The following is a 17,983-nucleotide window of genomic DNA, read 5'->3' as shown; positions in this document are numbered from 1 at the left end:
TATTTTTTTACCACCATCCAACATATATTGTGGTTCAAAAGATACAAGATCTATGTTAAAATTTTATTATTATGTATATTATTTGTTCTTTGCATCATTTTGATCAAATGATGTATTATAACTTTTATTAGTGTATAAAATATAGATTCATTATAATTTAAAAAATTGAAGTAAACAAACATTTCAAATATTTTTTAATTTAAATATTTTTTTCCTTTTATATTTTTTTAAAAATATTTTTTCCTTTTATAGTTTTTTTAAAAAATATTTTTAAAGTTTATCAACTAGGTTTCATTAATGTTTGCAAATTTAATAAATGTTTGTGTTCTCATTAAATTTTATTTGGTATTCTAATCTAAAATGCAAACAATTATAATTTATTTCAAAGTATTTAATATCAAAGAAACAACCATACTCCTAATATTGAATATTTGATAATATTATGTTTCATTTACCGTAATTTTTATTATTTTATAAAAATTAATTAAAATTAATATTAAAGTAGTAAGTAAACGGGTACGGGTATGGGTACGAGATTATACCCGTTACCCGGTGGGGATGGGGATGTGACAAAAGTTTGATACCCGTTGGGTTTGGGTATGAGGATGGGGATGAATTTTTTTTACGGGGATAGGTATGGGATAATGAAACCCGTTACTAGGTGGGGATGGAGATGAGACAAAAGTTTAATACCCGTTGGGTTTGGATATGGAGATGAATTTTTTTTACGGGAATGGGTATGGGATAGCGAAACTCGTTCTCGCCCTGCTCCGTTGCCATCCCTAGATGGAGAACTTGTTATTTTATTTTATTTTATTCATATATATACATACATACATACATATATATATAAAACAAAATATAAAATATTTACAAAATCTCAATCTTTCTTGATTTCCTAATTCTAAAATAATAACTAATTTCTAAAATTGAAAGATATTTTTAAAAATAAAATATTTCCTAAAAGAAAATTTAAATAAAAAAGATATGAAATAAATATTCTCAATCGTGAGTCATATAATAAGGTCTAGAAACTCTATAAAAGGTTGATCAAACCATGAATGAGATCGTTGCTATCAAATGTGATGATAATAGTGAACGTGATATTATCTTATTCAAATTATTAGAAAGTGTTATCAAGATGTTATATGAGGGAGTTGAAATATTCTCTTTATTTATCATCTTATTAGTTAAATCAAGTTCAAGATATGTTTTTTACCCTTCGTTATATTTTATAAAATAGTCAATCGACAATTATATGTTAACGGATCAAAAATAATCGTCAAATGACTTTACGTGAATTTGAAGAATTTAAGTAGGATACGAGCTTAAGTAAAAATTATATATATATATATATATATATATATATATATATATATATATATATATATATAAAGATTGACTTTTGTAAGTGTTTCATAATTATTTTTGCATACATATTTCATTACCAATTTTGTTTGTATTTATATAATTCATTTTATTATAAATATTTATTGAAAAAACGATCAATTAAAAAGTAAAATTGCAAGTATTTATCTTTGTTGTAGCGTCAAAACTCTTTCATTTCCAAAAACCTTCCTCACATCAAGTGCCTAAAAGTGACTCCCTTTTCATGTCATCATATTCCTTAGTCTCCCTTCTCACGTAAAAAAAATTCCGTTACCTATCCCCGTAAAAAAAATTCATCCCCATCCTCATACCCAAACCCAACGGGTATCAAACTTTTGTCACATCCCCATCCCCACCGGGTAACGGGTATAATCTCGCACCCATATCCATACCCGTTTTCTTACTACTTTAATATTAATTTTAATAAAATAATAAAAAAATTACGGTAAAGGAAACATAATATTGTCAAATATTCAATATTAGGAGGATGATTGTTTATTCGATATCAAATACTTTGAAATAAATTATAATTGTTTACATTTTAGATTAGAATATCAAATAAAATTTTATGAGAATCAAAATATTTATTAAATTTGCAAACATTAATGAAACCTACTTGATAAAATTTAGAATTATTTTAAAAAAAATATAAAAGGAAAAAATATTCAAATTAAAATATATTTTAAATGTTTATTTATTTCAATTTTTTAAGTTATAATGAATCTTTTTTTTATACACTAATAAAAGTTATAATACATCACTTTATAAAAATGATGCAAAGAACAAACAATAACCATAATAATAAAATTTTAACATAGATCTTGTATCTTTTGAACCACAATATATGTTGGATGGTGGTAAAAAAATATTCATGGCAATTACATTAAATTTTTATATTATAGTAAATAAAAATTATGTATACAATTATAGTGAAAAAAATTAAAGTATGATTGTAATGAGTTAGAAAATAAAAAATAATTAGATAAAATATATCGAAATAATATTCTACATGATTAAAATAAACAAAAAATTAAAAAATTAAAAAATGTGTATCTTATAAACAATTTGGAGACTATCGAAAGGAATCACACAAAGGAAAACAAATATATAATTAAGGGTACGATAAGATGAAAATCTTAGAGATCTAAGAAAAATTTTCAAATATCAACATATATACTCAATGGTTGAGAAATAATAAAAATTATTTTAATGAAACAAAAAAGTTTTTCAAATGAAACAAAAATTAATAATAATAATAATTTTTATTATATATTATCTAGTAAATAAAATGTTTATGTTATTAAACACTTAAATTGAGAATATTAAACATTCTCATGTAAAAGGAAAATGCAATAAATAAAAATATTAAAAAATAATAGAAATATTCAAATGTTAGAAATAATTTTTTTTTAATTGACATACATCATTCTAACATAATTACATAAAAGTTATGATAAGATAAAAAATATATTGGAGATGCGAATGGGTTTCATAACAAACCAAATAATTAAAAGAAATAAAAAATAGAATAGGTATATATATATATATATATATATTTATATAGGGTTACTTTATTAACTGTAAATATTTTAATAATTTAAACGAGGATGAAGATATGGCGCGAGGACGAATTAATATATATGTTGTATCTTTCGTATTTTCATAATCCCTACAAATTTCTATCACCCATAATATTTCATATTGTAATTATATGACTTTTAAAGTTTCGTAAGTCTGTATCTTAATTAAATTTGCATCAAACGATCTAAATAAATATGCAGATTTACGAATTTTATAATTTTGTACGATATAATTACCACGAAAAAATTATCTGTCAATTAATATTTTTAAAAAAATAACAGAAAAAAGTATTTTCTTACAAATTTTTTTAACAAATTTGCAAGAAGAATTCTATATAATATGAAAATTTTTACTAGTGTCAATAGTTTTAGATATTTAATAGAAGTTATGTTCTTACCATGTACACTATTAGAATTATTCTAAATCTTCTACTTACCAAATAAAGAAACCATTAATTAACTTTAAAAGATTTGATTCATTAAATATATTTATTTTTATAAATAAAATAATGAAAATATATTTAATGTTCCGATTCTACATATTTTTGAATTAATTAAGGATAATCCAATTATAATCCAATACGATAATGGAAGATAAAAAAGGAAATTAAAATCTCGATTATTATTTAATCGCAGACCAAGACAACGCTTATTATGTTATCATGCGATACATGTATAAGAAGCGAAGGAAACGAGAGAAGCTTAAGAGATAATACAAACCCGAGTTTTTTCAAGAATTAAACTATTACTCAGAAAAAGGAAAAAAGGAGATCAAAGAGGTATGTGAACTTATATTTGAACAAACAAAATAGTAAACTTTTGAATCATGAAAAAGTTAATGTTATTTATGTTGTACGCATTTATACAAAAACTTTGAATTTCTTTTGCTGTATATCTTCAGCCCAACATTGTCATCACAACAAGAACTAATACTCAGCTTATTTCTATTCTGATGCAAAGAAACAATAATTGTTATATATTACTATTTGCATATAAAGGTTTGTGCATAGCAGAAAATGGGGCGTGGAAGGATACCTATGGATCTGATCGAGAAAGAGAAGGCTCGAAAGACAACATTTCAGAAGAGAAAGAACGGATTAATGAAGAAAGTTTACGAGTTTTCGACTCTTTGTTCAGTTGACGTTGGTGTGATTATCTTTGCCTCAAAGTTTCTCGATGAACCTGAAACATGGCCACAAGACCCAAGAGAGTTGAAACGTGTGATTCAGAAATATCTGAACACCACCAGTGATAGGCGTCCAAAGGTGTATGATGTGGAAGAGTATTTCAGTGAAAGGATGAAAAGGATTGAAGGTGAGATTTCCAAAGTGCACAAAGGGAACATCCAACTCAGGTACCCAACCTGGGATGAATCTTACAATGTTCTTGAAGAGGAACAATTGAGGATGTTTGTTGGCATTCTGGATGCTAAGCTTGATGCTTGTAATCAAAGGATGAACATGTTCAAGCGTGATTCGAAGGGAAAAGCAATAGCAGAATCAGACTATGATGGTAGTCACCTCAGTTTTATGCAGAACATGTCTCAAACACAGAACATGTCTCAAACACAGGTTTTTCCTACTAATGATAACAGTCAAGTAACATCATATTCATGTCATCAGAGTCAAAGTTCTCTACCTACTTTGTTTCAACTAGGTCAAAACTGTACCCAATTGATTGAAAAAAGTACAGTAGTGGATTGGAGTAATCAAGTTGGTGCAAGTGATCACAGAATGAGTACACAAGAAGATGGATTAGACAAAAACCAAAACTCCTTACCATGTTTTTACAATGCAAATATTCAAACAATGCATCCATATAATAATGTTGCTTTGCAAACTCTCCCTTCTCAATTGCAGTACGATGCAACATTTCAGACCCTGTCAAATCGACCAGGTCCATCACAGGGATTTACGCCTAATGGCATGATCATTCTACTATACTTCAACCTCATTTTTTAGACCATATACACAGAAGAAAGTAGGTTCTATTTATTATAGTGTAGTATGTTGGAGTTTTAGTTTTTTTTCTCTATTTTTTAGCATTTCTTGCTTACAACAGTTACCACAATAATTTTGTGACAGATTTTTTTTATTTGTTCATTTAGAAATATTTGCCGCAATGATTATTGCATGAAGATTGTGTCAAATTTGCTTAATGAATTCCTATAGTTAAATCAGTGAGAATAATATATTATTAGACAGAATAAATATGGAAAAAATTCTTTGAAAAAAAAAATCATTTAACATTACTCATAGGGATAAATAGTCATGAAAAAAAAACTTTTGTATTTGTAAAAATTTATTGTACGTTAAAATTCAAAATAATATTTTCCATCTTGTTCCTATATAAGAAAAATTATTGACGAAAATTCGCTGGTAGTAAGTTTAGGTATAATTTTTTGTACAAAATAAAAATTTATAGTAATATGTTCAAGGATAAACAGATTTTACAAAGTTAGAATTTCAATATTTTATAAATTTTGAAGTTACTTAATCTCTTTTTTGAATTAAGATGGTAAAAAAAAAACCCTTTATACTTTTTTTAACCATGCTTTTTATACTCTTTGTGCTTTTAAAAATAAAAACAGTGCTTCTTAACAAAACGCTCTTGAAAAATTAAACTACATAACCAAGAGTTTCACAATTACTGTGAACGATGGAACATGTTATATTATAAGTTTGTCAAATACATAAAAAAGAAACACTTCAAACAAATACATATTCATGAAGATAATTGTTGTTGTTGACATAAAATAGAATATAATTTTCCTTCTCAACAACATCAAGCATTTTTATACGATATAGTATTTAAAATATGTTATTATTCTTTACTTCTATTACTCATATTTGAAATTCTTTGAAAGTGATTGGTCAATTGACAACTTTTCATTTTTTTCATATATATTTTTTTCTAAATATAGAAAATGAGTGATAGGTTGCAAATGAGTGGTAAATTGAAAACTTATCATTTTTGCAAATCTCCTTCCTAAATATTTAAAAATAAGTGATCAATTAAAAACTTATTTTTTTCATAACTTTTTCAAGATAACTATCTTTACTATGATGTTGGGAGTTTAACTCTAGAAGTCAAACTCTAGTACCAACTAAAATACAAAAACACATTAGAAGATAATTTATTAGTATGACATTGAAAATCTTAAATCAATTTTGACATTTCTTCAAAAAGAAATATGATACAAATAGCGGGGAAAAAGAAAAAAAAAACAAAATTAATTATGCAAAGACAAAAAATTATTAGGATAATTTTATAAAAATAATATATATTCATGTTGGGAATAGTCCAAGTATGAGTCAAAGTCTCACATTTAATATAATAGATAAAGTTAAACACTATATAATAATAGAAACTCATAAAACTGGTGTCAAATACTTTATATGTGTAAGACTAATGTCATATAACCATAGAACCACAATCTCTCAATGACTATAACCATATATGAAAGAATACATAACCCAACAATTCATATCAATGCACTCACTAAAGTTATTAATTTATTTTATTTAACAAATTCAATAAGTATAATACGTTTATATAAATCTTAATATGATGGCATGAATTAAGAACGTACATTTGCACACAAATATAATGAATAAATGGATGAAATAAGAGTTTTTTTACTGCAAAAAAATTATAAAAATACAAAAAAGAATAATTTTTATTTGAAAAGTAAAGACTAAAAAGTTATATACATAGTTGGAGCAATAATAGTTTATTTAATTAATAACTTAGGATAGAAAACAATAAGTAAATGATTGCATTTATATATTCCAAATTTATATATTAAATTATTAGTAATTAATTAATTTTTATTTAATAACTTATTTGACTATGTATTTATTCACAATGAAATTTTTATATTTAATAAACATAAATTACATTTATTAAATATCTTAAATATATTATAATTTATAAATATAACTATTATTAGTACTTAAATGTTATATATATATATATATATATATATATATATATATATATATAGATATCATAATTTATAGTTTTTCAAAGTATGGTCACTACTAAAAAAACTTATATTTTTTATCCATTTTGTTTTGAAATTTTTTTTTTAGAAAATATTTGCAAATTTTGTTGTGAAAAAAAAAATTTGTAAGAAATTGTTACCAATTTTTTTGCTAAATATTTTGTATAAAACACTTTTTGCAACAAATTTTGTAAAAAATACTTGCAAATTTTATAATTTTGTAGAAAATAATTACCCACGAAAAAATTACCTATCAATTAAGATTTTCAATAAAAATGACAAAAAAAAAATTTCTTGTAAATATTTTTAATAGAATTACAAGAAAATTATCATATAATATAAAAATTTCTAGTATTGGATATACTCACATGAAAATTACACTAATATCACTAAATACACATACACGTTATGTTATATGTTTAATAAGTTGAATAAATAAATATATATATATATATATATATATATAGATATACAAATATTAATTATACGTACAATACACATATATATTGTGAAAAACAGAATAATAAAAATATAAATTATTAAATTTTAATAAGTAAATTCTAATGATATTTTCTGCTATTTTTTCAGTAGCATTTTTTCACCATCACTATGGTCTGCTATACTAGATGTACAAGTATAATGTTTTTAAACTTAAGAGAATTATATGTGTAATGTAATAATGTAATTTAAAACAAAGGAAAAGGTTGTAGAAAAAAAATCCGGAATGTCAGTCCTGAATGTTAATGTAATTTAAAATTAAAAATTAAAATATATTTTTAGTAATAATGTATTTAATTAATAATTTAGGATGGAAAATAATAAATAAGTCATTGTATTTATGTATTTAAATTTATTAAATTATTAGTAATGAATTAAAATTTATTTAATACAATATTTGAATATGTATTAATTTTTCATGAAGAATTATGTCTTTAGTAAACATATAGTTACATTTATGAATTATTTTAAATACATTGCATTCAATAACTATAATAATGCATATTAAAAATATTATTTATATGTTATATTTAATAATTTCTATAAATACAATATACTCATATGAATATTACAGTAATACATGGAATGCTGACGCATACAACTTGCTTTGCTTGTATATGTTATATATATATATATATATATATATATATATATATATATATATATATATATAAAGGTAAAATAAAAGTTTTTTTTTTCAATCTTGATTGAAATATAGTCTTCACTTAAATAAAATGTGTTTTTTTAACAATATTGAAAAAGTGTGATGAAGTTATTGAATCTTGTTAATATATTTTTTATACATGATTGAATAGTCTTATTAAAGACTATTGACAATATTTTAATATTATATATTATAATATCAATCTTATATTTCATAACATTTTATAAATATTGTCAAATTATTGTAACATTATAAAAATATCAAAGTGAATTACACACTATAAAAACTTCCACATATTATTAGAAGATAAAATATCCATACAAAACGAATAATCAGTATTCCATGATGAATAAGAAGGTTGAAGATGTAACTTCCAATCAATGATGAATATTTGTATAGAAATGTAGACTGAATGACCATGGCATGACCAAAATGAGAGTCATAATTATGATCTCCATGCCCATAATCAATAACAACAACGAACCATATCACAGAAATATGTTTTTGAGAAGATTAAAGACTCTTGAAAAAATGAACTTCATAATCAAGAGTTTCACAATTACTGTGAAAGAAAGATGAAAGATATTATATCATACGTTTGTTAATGGACACACACCTTGATTTTCAACCTCTGCTCCCATCAAAGTTTCATTAATGTTGTCTTGAACATCATAGTTGAAGGGAAACATCATATAACTCTCACTTATGTCTCCAAAACTTTCATAAGATGACCATATGTCATTGCCTGTAATTTCACCTGAAGAACTCCCATGTAAAAGTCCTAAATCACCATTATCACAAAGATCTATAAAATTATCTTGAGGCAATATCATCCCAAATGCCAAGTCATTATCATCAATCACATCATTAAAATTTCCAGAAGGTAACACCACATCAGTATCATCCAAATTCAAACTTTCAACACTGACTTGAGACAACCCCTTATTATCAGAATCACTGTTCATTGGACCAGTTTCTTTCGTTGAATCTAATGATGATTGTTGTTGAAAAACTTGTTCATCTATGTTCGCACAAGAATCAATGTCATTCTGCAGAGGAAAAGAAACCAGTGGTGTCGGAGGTTTATAAGTTGATAACTGTTGTTTAGAAATGTCAACTTTTACTCCACCACACTTCAACTTTCCCTCCACATAACAAAGTAAACGAGATATATCGCTAGCATCAAGATCCGATAAAGACTTACCCTCATGTATTTTGTACAAGAAATTTGACATGTCTCTCTCATCGTTCTTCTTCTTCAGTTTCATGACTTGTTTTTCAATCTTTCTGTTCATCTGCTCGATATAAACTTGTGGAGTAACATTTTTTTTTACCCTTTCTGGCAATGGAGCATTCTCAAACTTGTGGAGCAACTCTTTAGCAATATCATGGGATGGCCACACAGTTGGCACGTTGTCCCCTGGACCATAGATGATTGCACATGCATTCACATCACAAAGGGTGGTAATATCTTCCATCTTCTTCAATAAATTTTCTCGAATTTTTCTGTAACGAGCTTTTCTTGCCACAAAATTCTCTATCAGTTTTAGTGTCACTTTCTTTCTCCTTGGCATGCTTTATGGCTTGGACTGGCGATGGTTCTCTCCTCTTTATCAAATGCACCTTTTTTGGCACTAAACTTATATATAGATTACATAACAAATGTTCACTGAATAGGAAAAACAAAAAGAGAGAAAGATGAAAGAATACATGTTAAAACAAAAATGACTAAATTAATCCCAGTCTCTCACGTTTCTGGAAATTGCACGTAACCCTCCATTTTTTAACGGGTTTATAACTATCTCCTTATAGAGATACAATATAACATAATGTTTTCCGTACAAACCAAGGGGTTTTGTGTAATATATGAAAAATGTAGGTGGAGAAATGTTAAAAGAAAAACAATTAAGAGGTTTATTGTAGGTCTTAAAAGGGGATATAGCAAGGCGAGGAAAAATTAAAATGGAAAGCAGAAAAGGAAATGTACTAAAACTAATAAATAAATATTAATAATCAAATTTTAATTATTTGGTAAGTCATAAAGAAATTCTTTAAATGCAAGATGCACCGAATTTTTATCAAGATACATGAAATATCGGATTTTGGCAAAAAATGTAAAACTAATATTAATTTGTCCAAATCACTACTACTGCTACTTTTATCTCTACGTCCGAATTAGTAGCACTAAATGGACACATATTAAGGGCTGTGAAATATCAACTTCGCATGCCATTTATTAAAAATATTGCTCCAATGCTAATCAAGTTTCCTCATCAATATTATCAATCAAATTAGTAAAGTATATCTGAAATTAACCGATATAAAGATATTATTTAATCTCAGAAGTTCCTTCCATTTATCTTTCTATTTGCATTGTTTGATTTCTTAATTAGTAAAATCCATTTCCAAACATTTTTCCTAGATAGTTAGGATTCTGTCACAACCTAATAAACACAGAATAATGGACTTTTTAGATTATATGAAGCCCAATGTATATTTAGTACTATGGAGGCTTCTCCCTGCTCCTCCAATGATTTCTCCTGTACTCCCAAAATTTACTTTAATTCCATCTTTGGCCATGGTTAAAAAATGAGTTACTATTTTTTTTACTGCAGTGCACCCCAAATACCCCCGCGCCTCACCGCACTGCACCCCCAAAAGCAGATTCTCTGCACTCTCTGCACCCCCTGCCCTTGGAATCTTTGACCTTAAGCTTTTTTAAGGTGCAGGGCCTCCATCCTCCACACACTATCCCCCTTCTCCCTCTTCTCCTGACGCCATGCTTTTTTTTTTTGGAAACGGATTGTGTAATCCGTTTCCTTTTTTTTATTTTTTTTTCAAAACGGATTGTGAAATCCGTTTTGGCTTTTTTTTTTTGGAAACGGATTGTGTAATCCGTTTCTTTTTTTTTATTTTTTTTTTAAAAACGGATTGTGAAATCTGTTTGTTTGTTTTTTTGGAAACAGATTATGTAATCCGTTTCCTTTAATTTTTTTTTTCAAAAACGGTTTCCTTTTTTTATTTTAGGTGAAACGGATTGTGGAAGTCATTTCCCATACTGCTGAAACGGAACCTAGAATCCGTTTTGGCTGTGTTTTTTGGTTTTGGAGTGAAATGTGAAATCGGTTTTATCATTTGATTTACTTCTTTAATTTTTATTTAAATTGTTCTTCAATTTGTGAAATTCAACCTACACTTACTTACAGTTCTTGTTTTGTTTTTGTTTTTACGAGTACAAAAAAAATGGAAGATAAGGGCGAGTATTTCTTATTTAATAATATAATTTGTATTTTATTTTATTATAGCTATGGTTAGGACACGAGAAAATTTATCTAGACGTGGTTCAAATGATACCCGAGAGTTCCACACAAGGTGGTGCACGCACATTTATGGGAAACGGATTACAGAATCCGTTTCATACACTGTGAAACGGATTCTGTAATCCGTTTCTTAAAAAAATTTGCAAATTTTTTTAGGAAACGGATTACAGAATCCGTCTCATACACTGTGAAACGGATTCTGTAATCCGTTTCCTAAAAAAATTTACAAATTTTTTTAAGAAACGGATTACAGAATCCGTTTCACAGTGTATGAGACGGATTATGTAATCCGTTTCCAATAAATTTTGCTTTTTTCGTCGAACGGGTTTTCTAGTTTATGAAACGGAAAACACAAGCAAACAGAAAAAACTCTAAGGGACCACGGAGAAGAGAATGAGAGCAAAAGCACTGGGATGGAGAACAACGAAACGCGAGAAAAATACTAAGAGTGAAGTTTTGGGGGTGCAGGAGGTTGGTGACGCAGTAAATGAAATTTACTGCGTCCCAACGAATTTCACCCACTCACGCGAATGATAAATAAGGGTATAAAGGTCTTTTTTGGGAGTACAGAAGAACTGTTGGAGGTGCAGGGAGAAGGCCCCTAGTACTATTTCATAACGAGCCCAGACGATGTACCTTAATAACTAAAATAATGGGCCTGATATTTTTTTAAGATGTTAAAATATTATTTTTCTTTTTTAACATGTTTGAGATGTCCTATTACTATAATCAAGATGTGGGTAGTTTTCTTCCTTCTTTTAGGAGTACAATCTTCTATTTATGATGAGTTTATGAGGTTCATTTATGTTTTGAAACGTGTTTGGAGGGAGATCTTTCAAAAGTTTTGGTTGGAGTGTATTTCTACTTTAGTTGTCATGGTTTGTTGGATCAACGAGCAGTTTTAGAATCTTAAAAGAATGACGTCAGTGTTTGTATTTTTGTAAACATATAGAGTTTAAAGTTACTCATGTTTTTTTATGAAAGGAATCATTATACTGATAAGTTAGCTAATTTAACTTTGATTCATAGTGAATAATATAAATAGTCTAATATTTTACTTCCATGTATTTATTTAGATTTGTCTTTTCATAATATGTATAATTTGTCTATGTTCTTGAAGTATAATCTTTATCATAAATTTTGTGTGATCCCTCATATTTTTGTATTATTTTATTTTATTTTTCTAATAAATTTGTATGTAATGACAAATGATTAATGAAATTTGAGGTATCAGAATATGTCAAAGTTCATAGCAATAGTTAAAATGACCTTATTTGGTGAATTGAGAATAACAAAAATAGCTTAATTATTTATCAATGAAGTAACATGATCAATCATGTAGAAATAATTATAAATTCTACCGTAATGTTTAGAAAACAAAATAAAATGGTTTTTTGTGACAAAACTTTAAGAAAACGTAATAAAATAAGCTAAAAATTAATATAAGAAAACACAATTCATTTGTATAAGTTTAAATAAATTATAATCCATGAATTTTTTTAAAAATGATTTTCCTTCCTAAATTTCGCATGCTCATATGTGAAATTTAGTTGGGCAGTCAGGAACGATCATTTCAAACTTTCACTTAAAATCAGTGTCAAAAATTGACTTAGTTTGTGTTCCTTTGTACCTGTTCCAGCCTTGCTAGGGTTTTTATTCCAAACTCCACTGCCTCTTTACATTTTTTTTTATAACAAAAAAAATATATTAATTAATGAGCATACACAAGAGTTACTTTCACCTTCTTATTATACAATCATTAATCACATGACATGATCTTTGCATCAACATGTCCCCTTTTATTATGGACTTGAAAATTAACTTGTCAGTAATATCTATATATCAATCACATGATATCATGTTTGGTAACCAAGTGAATAGTTCTAAACTCAAACCACTTATGGCATTATAATTATTATAAATTTGGTAATGGTGTGGATATTTCTTGTGTAGTTTAACTTTATAGGTATTCATGCATGCATTTTTTGAAAGAACTTTACTTAAAAACGGAAAGAAAAAGTTGAACCTATTCACTTTTGCATTATGACCTCATCCGAGTAGCATTATTTGTTTCAAAACGTAGACCAACGAACACCAGAAACCATGGTTAGGGAGGAAAAGGTTTTCAAGGTTACAAATTTGGGTTGTGCTTTTCGTATATGATCACTTTTAGTAGAAAAGGAAACCAAACAATTTCATATTTACCCTTAAAATATTATCCAGGGTAATCTTTTTTCCCTTCTGACGTCTCAAGATAATCTTTGAGTGCAACCAAAGGTTGATGTTAGACCACAACGTAATAAAAGTAGTAAATGATTTCACAATATCGTGTTAAATGCACTTAATTTTTTTTGGATATATTTGTTGAAAACACCGATGAGATCTAAGTTCGACCACATAAGATATTGACACCACTCTCAATCTAAAATTTTAAAACAATAGACTTATGTGTCTTTATCGTTATATAGTGCTCTACCTTCTCATTTCTATCCAATATAGAACTTAGACTTACACTTAGATTCTTAACAATATTAATATTTCTTGTTGTGAAATATATAATTTAATTTAATAATAATAGCTAAACAATAATATATTGCAATAATTAAACATTCTTTTTGTTATAAAGTCAGTTTTCTCACACACCCATTGAGTCAAGGACTAGTTAAAGAATAATTTCACTTGTGGTGCTTGTGATTATCCTTGATTCTTTTTGTATATATGATGAGAAGTGAATATGAAGATTGTACTATATGAAACATGTAGACATTTCACTCACATACAATTAGTAAAATTAATTAGACTTATGTGATTTGCATATAATATTTATATATGACAAACTTTGTTCATCTCATCATCAATCTTATCATGTATTACTATGCTTTTCTCTTCTTTTAAACGTTATACAAAAGTAAAGCACAACCAACATTAAATGTTGCGCAATATAAGATAACATATGTAAAGCAACAAAAACTGTTATACATTCAATACAAGGTATGATTCTAGGGATAGAATCAAAAGAAACAAACCAAAAACAAAATGTCTTACGCATAAGTAGTATAAGTAAATAGTTTTATACAAGCAACATTATCCATTTTGCTTAAACAACAAGAGAGATGAATGGTGTAACCCAACTGTTTTCATCTCCGTATATTAAAATTATTTATTATAGATGGTTGATTAAATAAAAAATTGTGAATGGTGAAAATAATAATATTATTACTTTTTCATATATATAAAAGTTGAAAAGTGAGAAGTACGGGTAGGGACAAATTAAAGGTAGAAACAAAATGTTATATATATTTCCACTTGAAGCGAAAACTTTTAGGAATGGAAGTCTCTTTCTTTCTCCACAACACAATCTGTTTTGGATTTTATTTGAAGAGAAAAAAGAAAGTAAGAAAAGTTGTGTTGGGGTATTGATAGTGGAAGTGTGGTGAATGGTAATCTTTTTAGGAAGTGCAATAGCTGTGGATCACTTCCCACGTGGAATGCAAATGTAACACCAAAATACAAACACTAATCTCTTTTTTCTACGTGCCATTACATTAGATTTCCACTTGGAACTTCATTGTGCTTTTCTCTGACAACACTTCATTTTGATTACGCTTTTCTTTTTTCCGTAATGAAGTGTAGAGCTTAAAAAATGGGTTGGAATCTGTGAGCTGATTTACCACGGATTTAGATCAGGTTGAGTTGAAATTTTTTACAAATTTCAATATGGGTTGACTTTTGATCCGGCTTATCCGGGTTAAACCCGTGATATGTCGAGTTGACACACCAACCTGCAAATAAAAGGATCACACAAGTGTCTTTTACTAAGTTGAGTTTTATATTCAGATCATGTTAGGCTTTCTTTTTAGCATAAATAATTTGTATTTTTTTTATTTTGGATTGTATTAAAATTTATTTATATTTTAATTAGAATTATAATCTAATTTTGACTTAAGAAAATAAAAAAAATTGTATTTTATTTAATTAAGTGAATCTGTAAGCCAACCTGTTTAACCCGCCAACCTGTGGTGGGCTGAACTTGGATTCGAATTTTTTTGACTCGTTAAAAAGTAAACCGAATTGGATTGATTCACTAAATAATCAACTCATAATAAATCAAGTCAAAATGAACTGAATTAGACCAGATTATCCATTTTGACGGTTGTAATACAGTGTTAAGTGTGAATAATACATTATTTACGAGAGTTTAAATACTTACTTTATAATAAATGAAAAGGTTGAGGTTAAGGCGGATTTGGATTCCTCTAATTACTGGATTGATGAATATTCGTTTTTTGTCGTGGGGCACTTGGGATACTGTGATTGGGTGTTGTACTCTATAATTGCCTTTTCATCATAAGTAAAAGATCTACTAGATCTTCCTAAATAATCAAAATATAATAATATATTCATGCAAATGTTCTTGGTTTGGTTCAGTATTGGATTTATTGGATCTAACAACGCAATCACTTCTTTCTCTAAACTTATTGCACACACATCTCTACTTCATCAACTCTTCTTCTCCTATCCACGCCCATTTTTTTTTTATTCCACACTTTTCTTTCCTATTATCATTTTCTCACTTATAAATATTTAAATTTTTAACAATATACATTAAAAGCAGCATCGTTTTAGTGCTTTTGAAATTAAATGATAAAATATGTAATTAGGTTTATTTGTTTTGGACAAATTCAACTTTGAGTGTAGTGATATTATAATAACCCGTACACACTAGCGTTTTGTCTTCTTTTTTTTTGGGTAAAACACTATTTAAACGTTCCAAAAGACGATTACACTAATATGGAAAAGGGGAACAGCATTTTGATCAATTCCACGAGTGTTGTATTTTAATTATGTGCATAACACCCACAAATCCTATCCAAAAGCTATCCAACTCCAGTGATAATCATAAGAACTCATCCAAAATAAATAAATAAAAATCACAAGCATGCATCTTAATTTTCTTAAGCTTTTTCCCATTATTAAATCCCGTATTAAAAGAAAATAAAATTTCTTTCAAACGATGCTTGCAGAAAATTATTAGCAACGACGTGATTGGACTATTTTTTTTTCGTAAAGTGCATTTTATTAGTGATTGAAAGCAGAGCATGCATGGTTGTTTCTGTCCCAGTTTTTGTTTGGTTAGATCTTCTTACATTTTCACGATTGTGTAGATAGGTATTGTGTTGTGATGTAATTTGTTTTTATTTTTATTTTTATTATTATTGGACATTAAGTTCCCGAGGTTTCATCATTGGCTCGTTGGATCTTATCTTCAACTATATATGTACGGTGAATGGATTATTTGAGATTTTATCTTTGATATAATCATTTTTTTTTTCGTGTGATACACAAGTTATTTCTTAATTAAAGGATCAATTCAAAAATAAATAAATAATGATTGGGTTGATGAAATAATTCTTTTGATAATGATTGTTATTTGACAGGTTTAGTTTAGTAGAATATTGATAATGTCTCTCTGTATGTTTTTTTTATTGTAAATTTACAAGAGAAATAGTGAAATAATGAGTCTAAAGAACTGAATCATCTATTTAATGTTAAAATTTTAAATTTAAGTCTAAGTGAATAAAAATTAAAAAAAAGTTAAATATTATACAAGAAAAAAAATTATAAATTTATTATTTTAAAATTTTGGATTAATTCTTTATGTTTTTATATATTATGTTTTGAAGTAATTTTTTGAAAAACTGATCAATGAGGTTCTGCGTATTAAAGGATAAACTCTAAAGAAAATATACATATTCTTCCCTTATATGATTAACCATAATTCTAAGATGTTATTTAAGATATTATATAATTTGTTAATTATAATAATTTTACATTTATATTACGCAATATAAACAATTTCTTTTATTAGCACAAATAAAATCACCCAAAAAAATCTAAAATTTATAAGTGATATATTTTAAATATTCAACATAAATATTTTATTTTATTCAATATATAACAAAATTATAAATCTTACCATAAAATTTTACAAGAATAAATTTACAACTTCCTTAAAATGATATATAAGTATCCCAATTTTTTATTCACACAAAAAGTCTTATTAAATTAAAAATAATAACGCTTAAATTAACTTTTCATTTTTTATAATGATTTCTTACATTTTCTTTTCAAATATGTAGCATAATATCGACTTAATCGAAAACAAGTTAACTATAGAACATGATAAAACCTTGTCTGATTATCATTGTATTTTGTAAATATATTTGAATATCATAGATGTAATGAATCACTCTAAAGTCATATTTCGAATATAGAGGTTAAGATATTTATCTCTCCTCTCGTTTTATAACACTATTCCATTAAGATAAACTAATTAAAGTAATATGAATTTGAATCTGGAACATAAAAGCATAAACAGGATGGTCAAGAAAAAAAAGAAGAAAAGAAAGAGCGTGTAAAATGTAATATGTTGACTTTATATAATAGTTGGGTAAAACTTATGATATTTTTTGTAATGATTAATAAATTGCTTAATCCTTAATATTCGAGAAAGAGAAAAACGACA

At 26.6% G+C, this 17,983-nt stretch overlaps 2 protein-coding genes across 2 annotated transcripts; one reads left to right on the top strand and one right to left on the bottom strand.

The window, feature by feature from the left end:
* The first annotated feature begins 3,985 nt into the window (after positions 1–3,985).
* LOC114190991 (agamous-like MADS-box protein MADS9) lies at positions 3,986–4,930 on the top strand. Its single transcript, XM_028080102.2, has one exon. It carries the CDS (start codon positions 3,986–3,988, stop codon positions 4,928–4,930), a length of 945 nt encoding a protein of 314 aa, XP_027935903.2.
* A 3,797-nt stretch (positions 4,931–8,727) lies between these two features.
* LOC114190983 (MADS-box transcription factor PHERES 2-like) lies at positions 8,728–9,711 on the bottom strand. Its single transcript, XM_028080092.2, has one exon. The coding sequence runs from the start codon at positions 9,709–9,711 to the stop codon at positions 8,728–8,730; it is 984 nt and encodes a 327-aa protein (XP_027935893.2).
* Between the last annotated feature and the right edge of the window lie 8,272 nt (positions 9,712–17,983).

Source organism: Vigna unguiculata, chromosome 1 (assembly GCF_037176805.1).
Source record: "Vigna unguiculata cultivar grain cowpea cultivar isolate G323 ecotype 2 chromosome 1, ASM3717680v1, whole genome shotgun sequence".
NCBI lineage: Eukaryota > Viridiplantae > Streptophyta > Magnoliopsida > Fabales > Fabaceae > Vigna > Vigna unguiculata.
This window is presented reverse-complemented; position numbering and strand designations above follow the sequence as displayed.

Coding starts and splice junctions, on each gene's coding strand:
- LOC114190991 (XM_028080102.2), top strand. CDS start 3,986: ATGGGGCGTGGAAGGATACCTATGGATCTGATCGAGAAAGAGAAGGCT.
- LOC114190983 (XM_028080092.2), bottom strand. CDS start 9,711: ATGCCAAGGAGAAAGAAAGTGACACTAAAACTGATAGAGAATTTTGTG.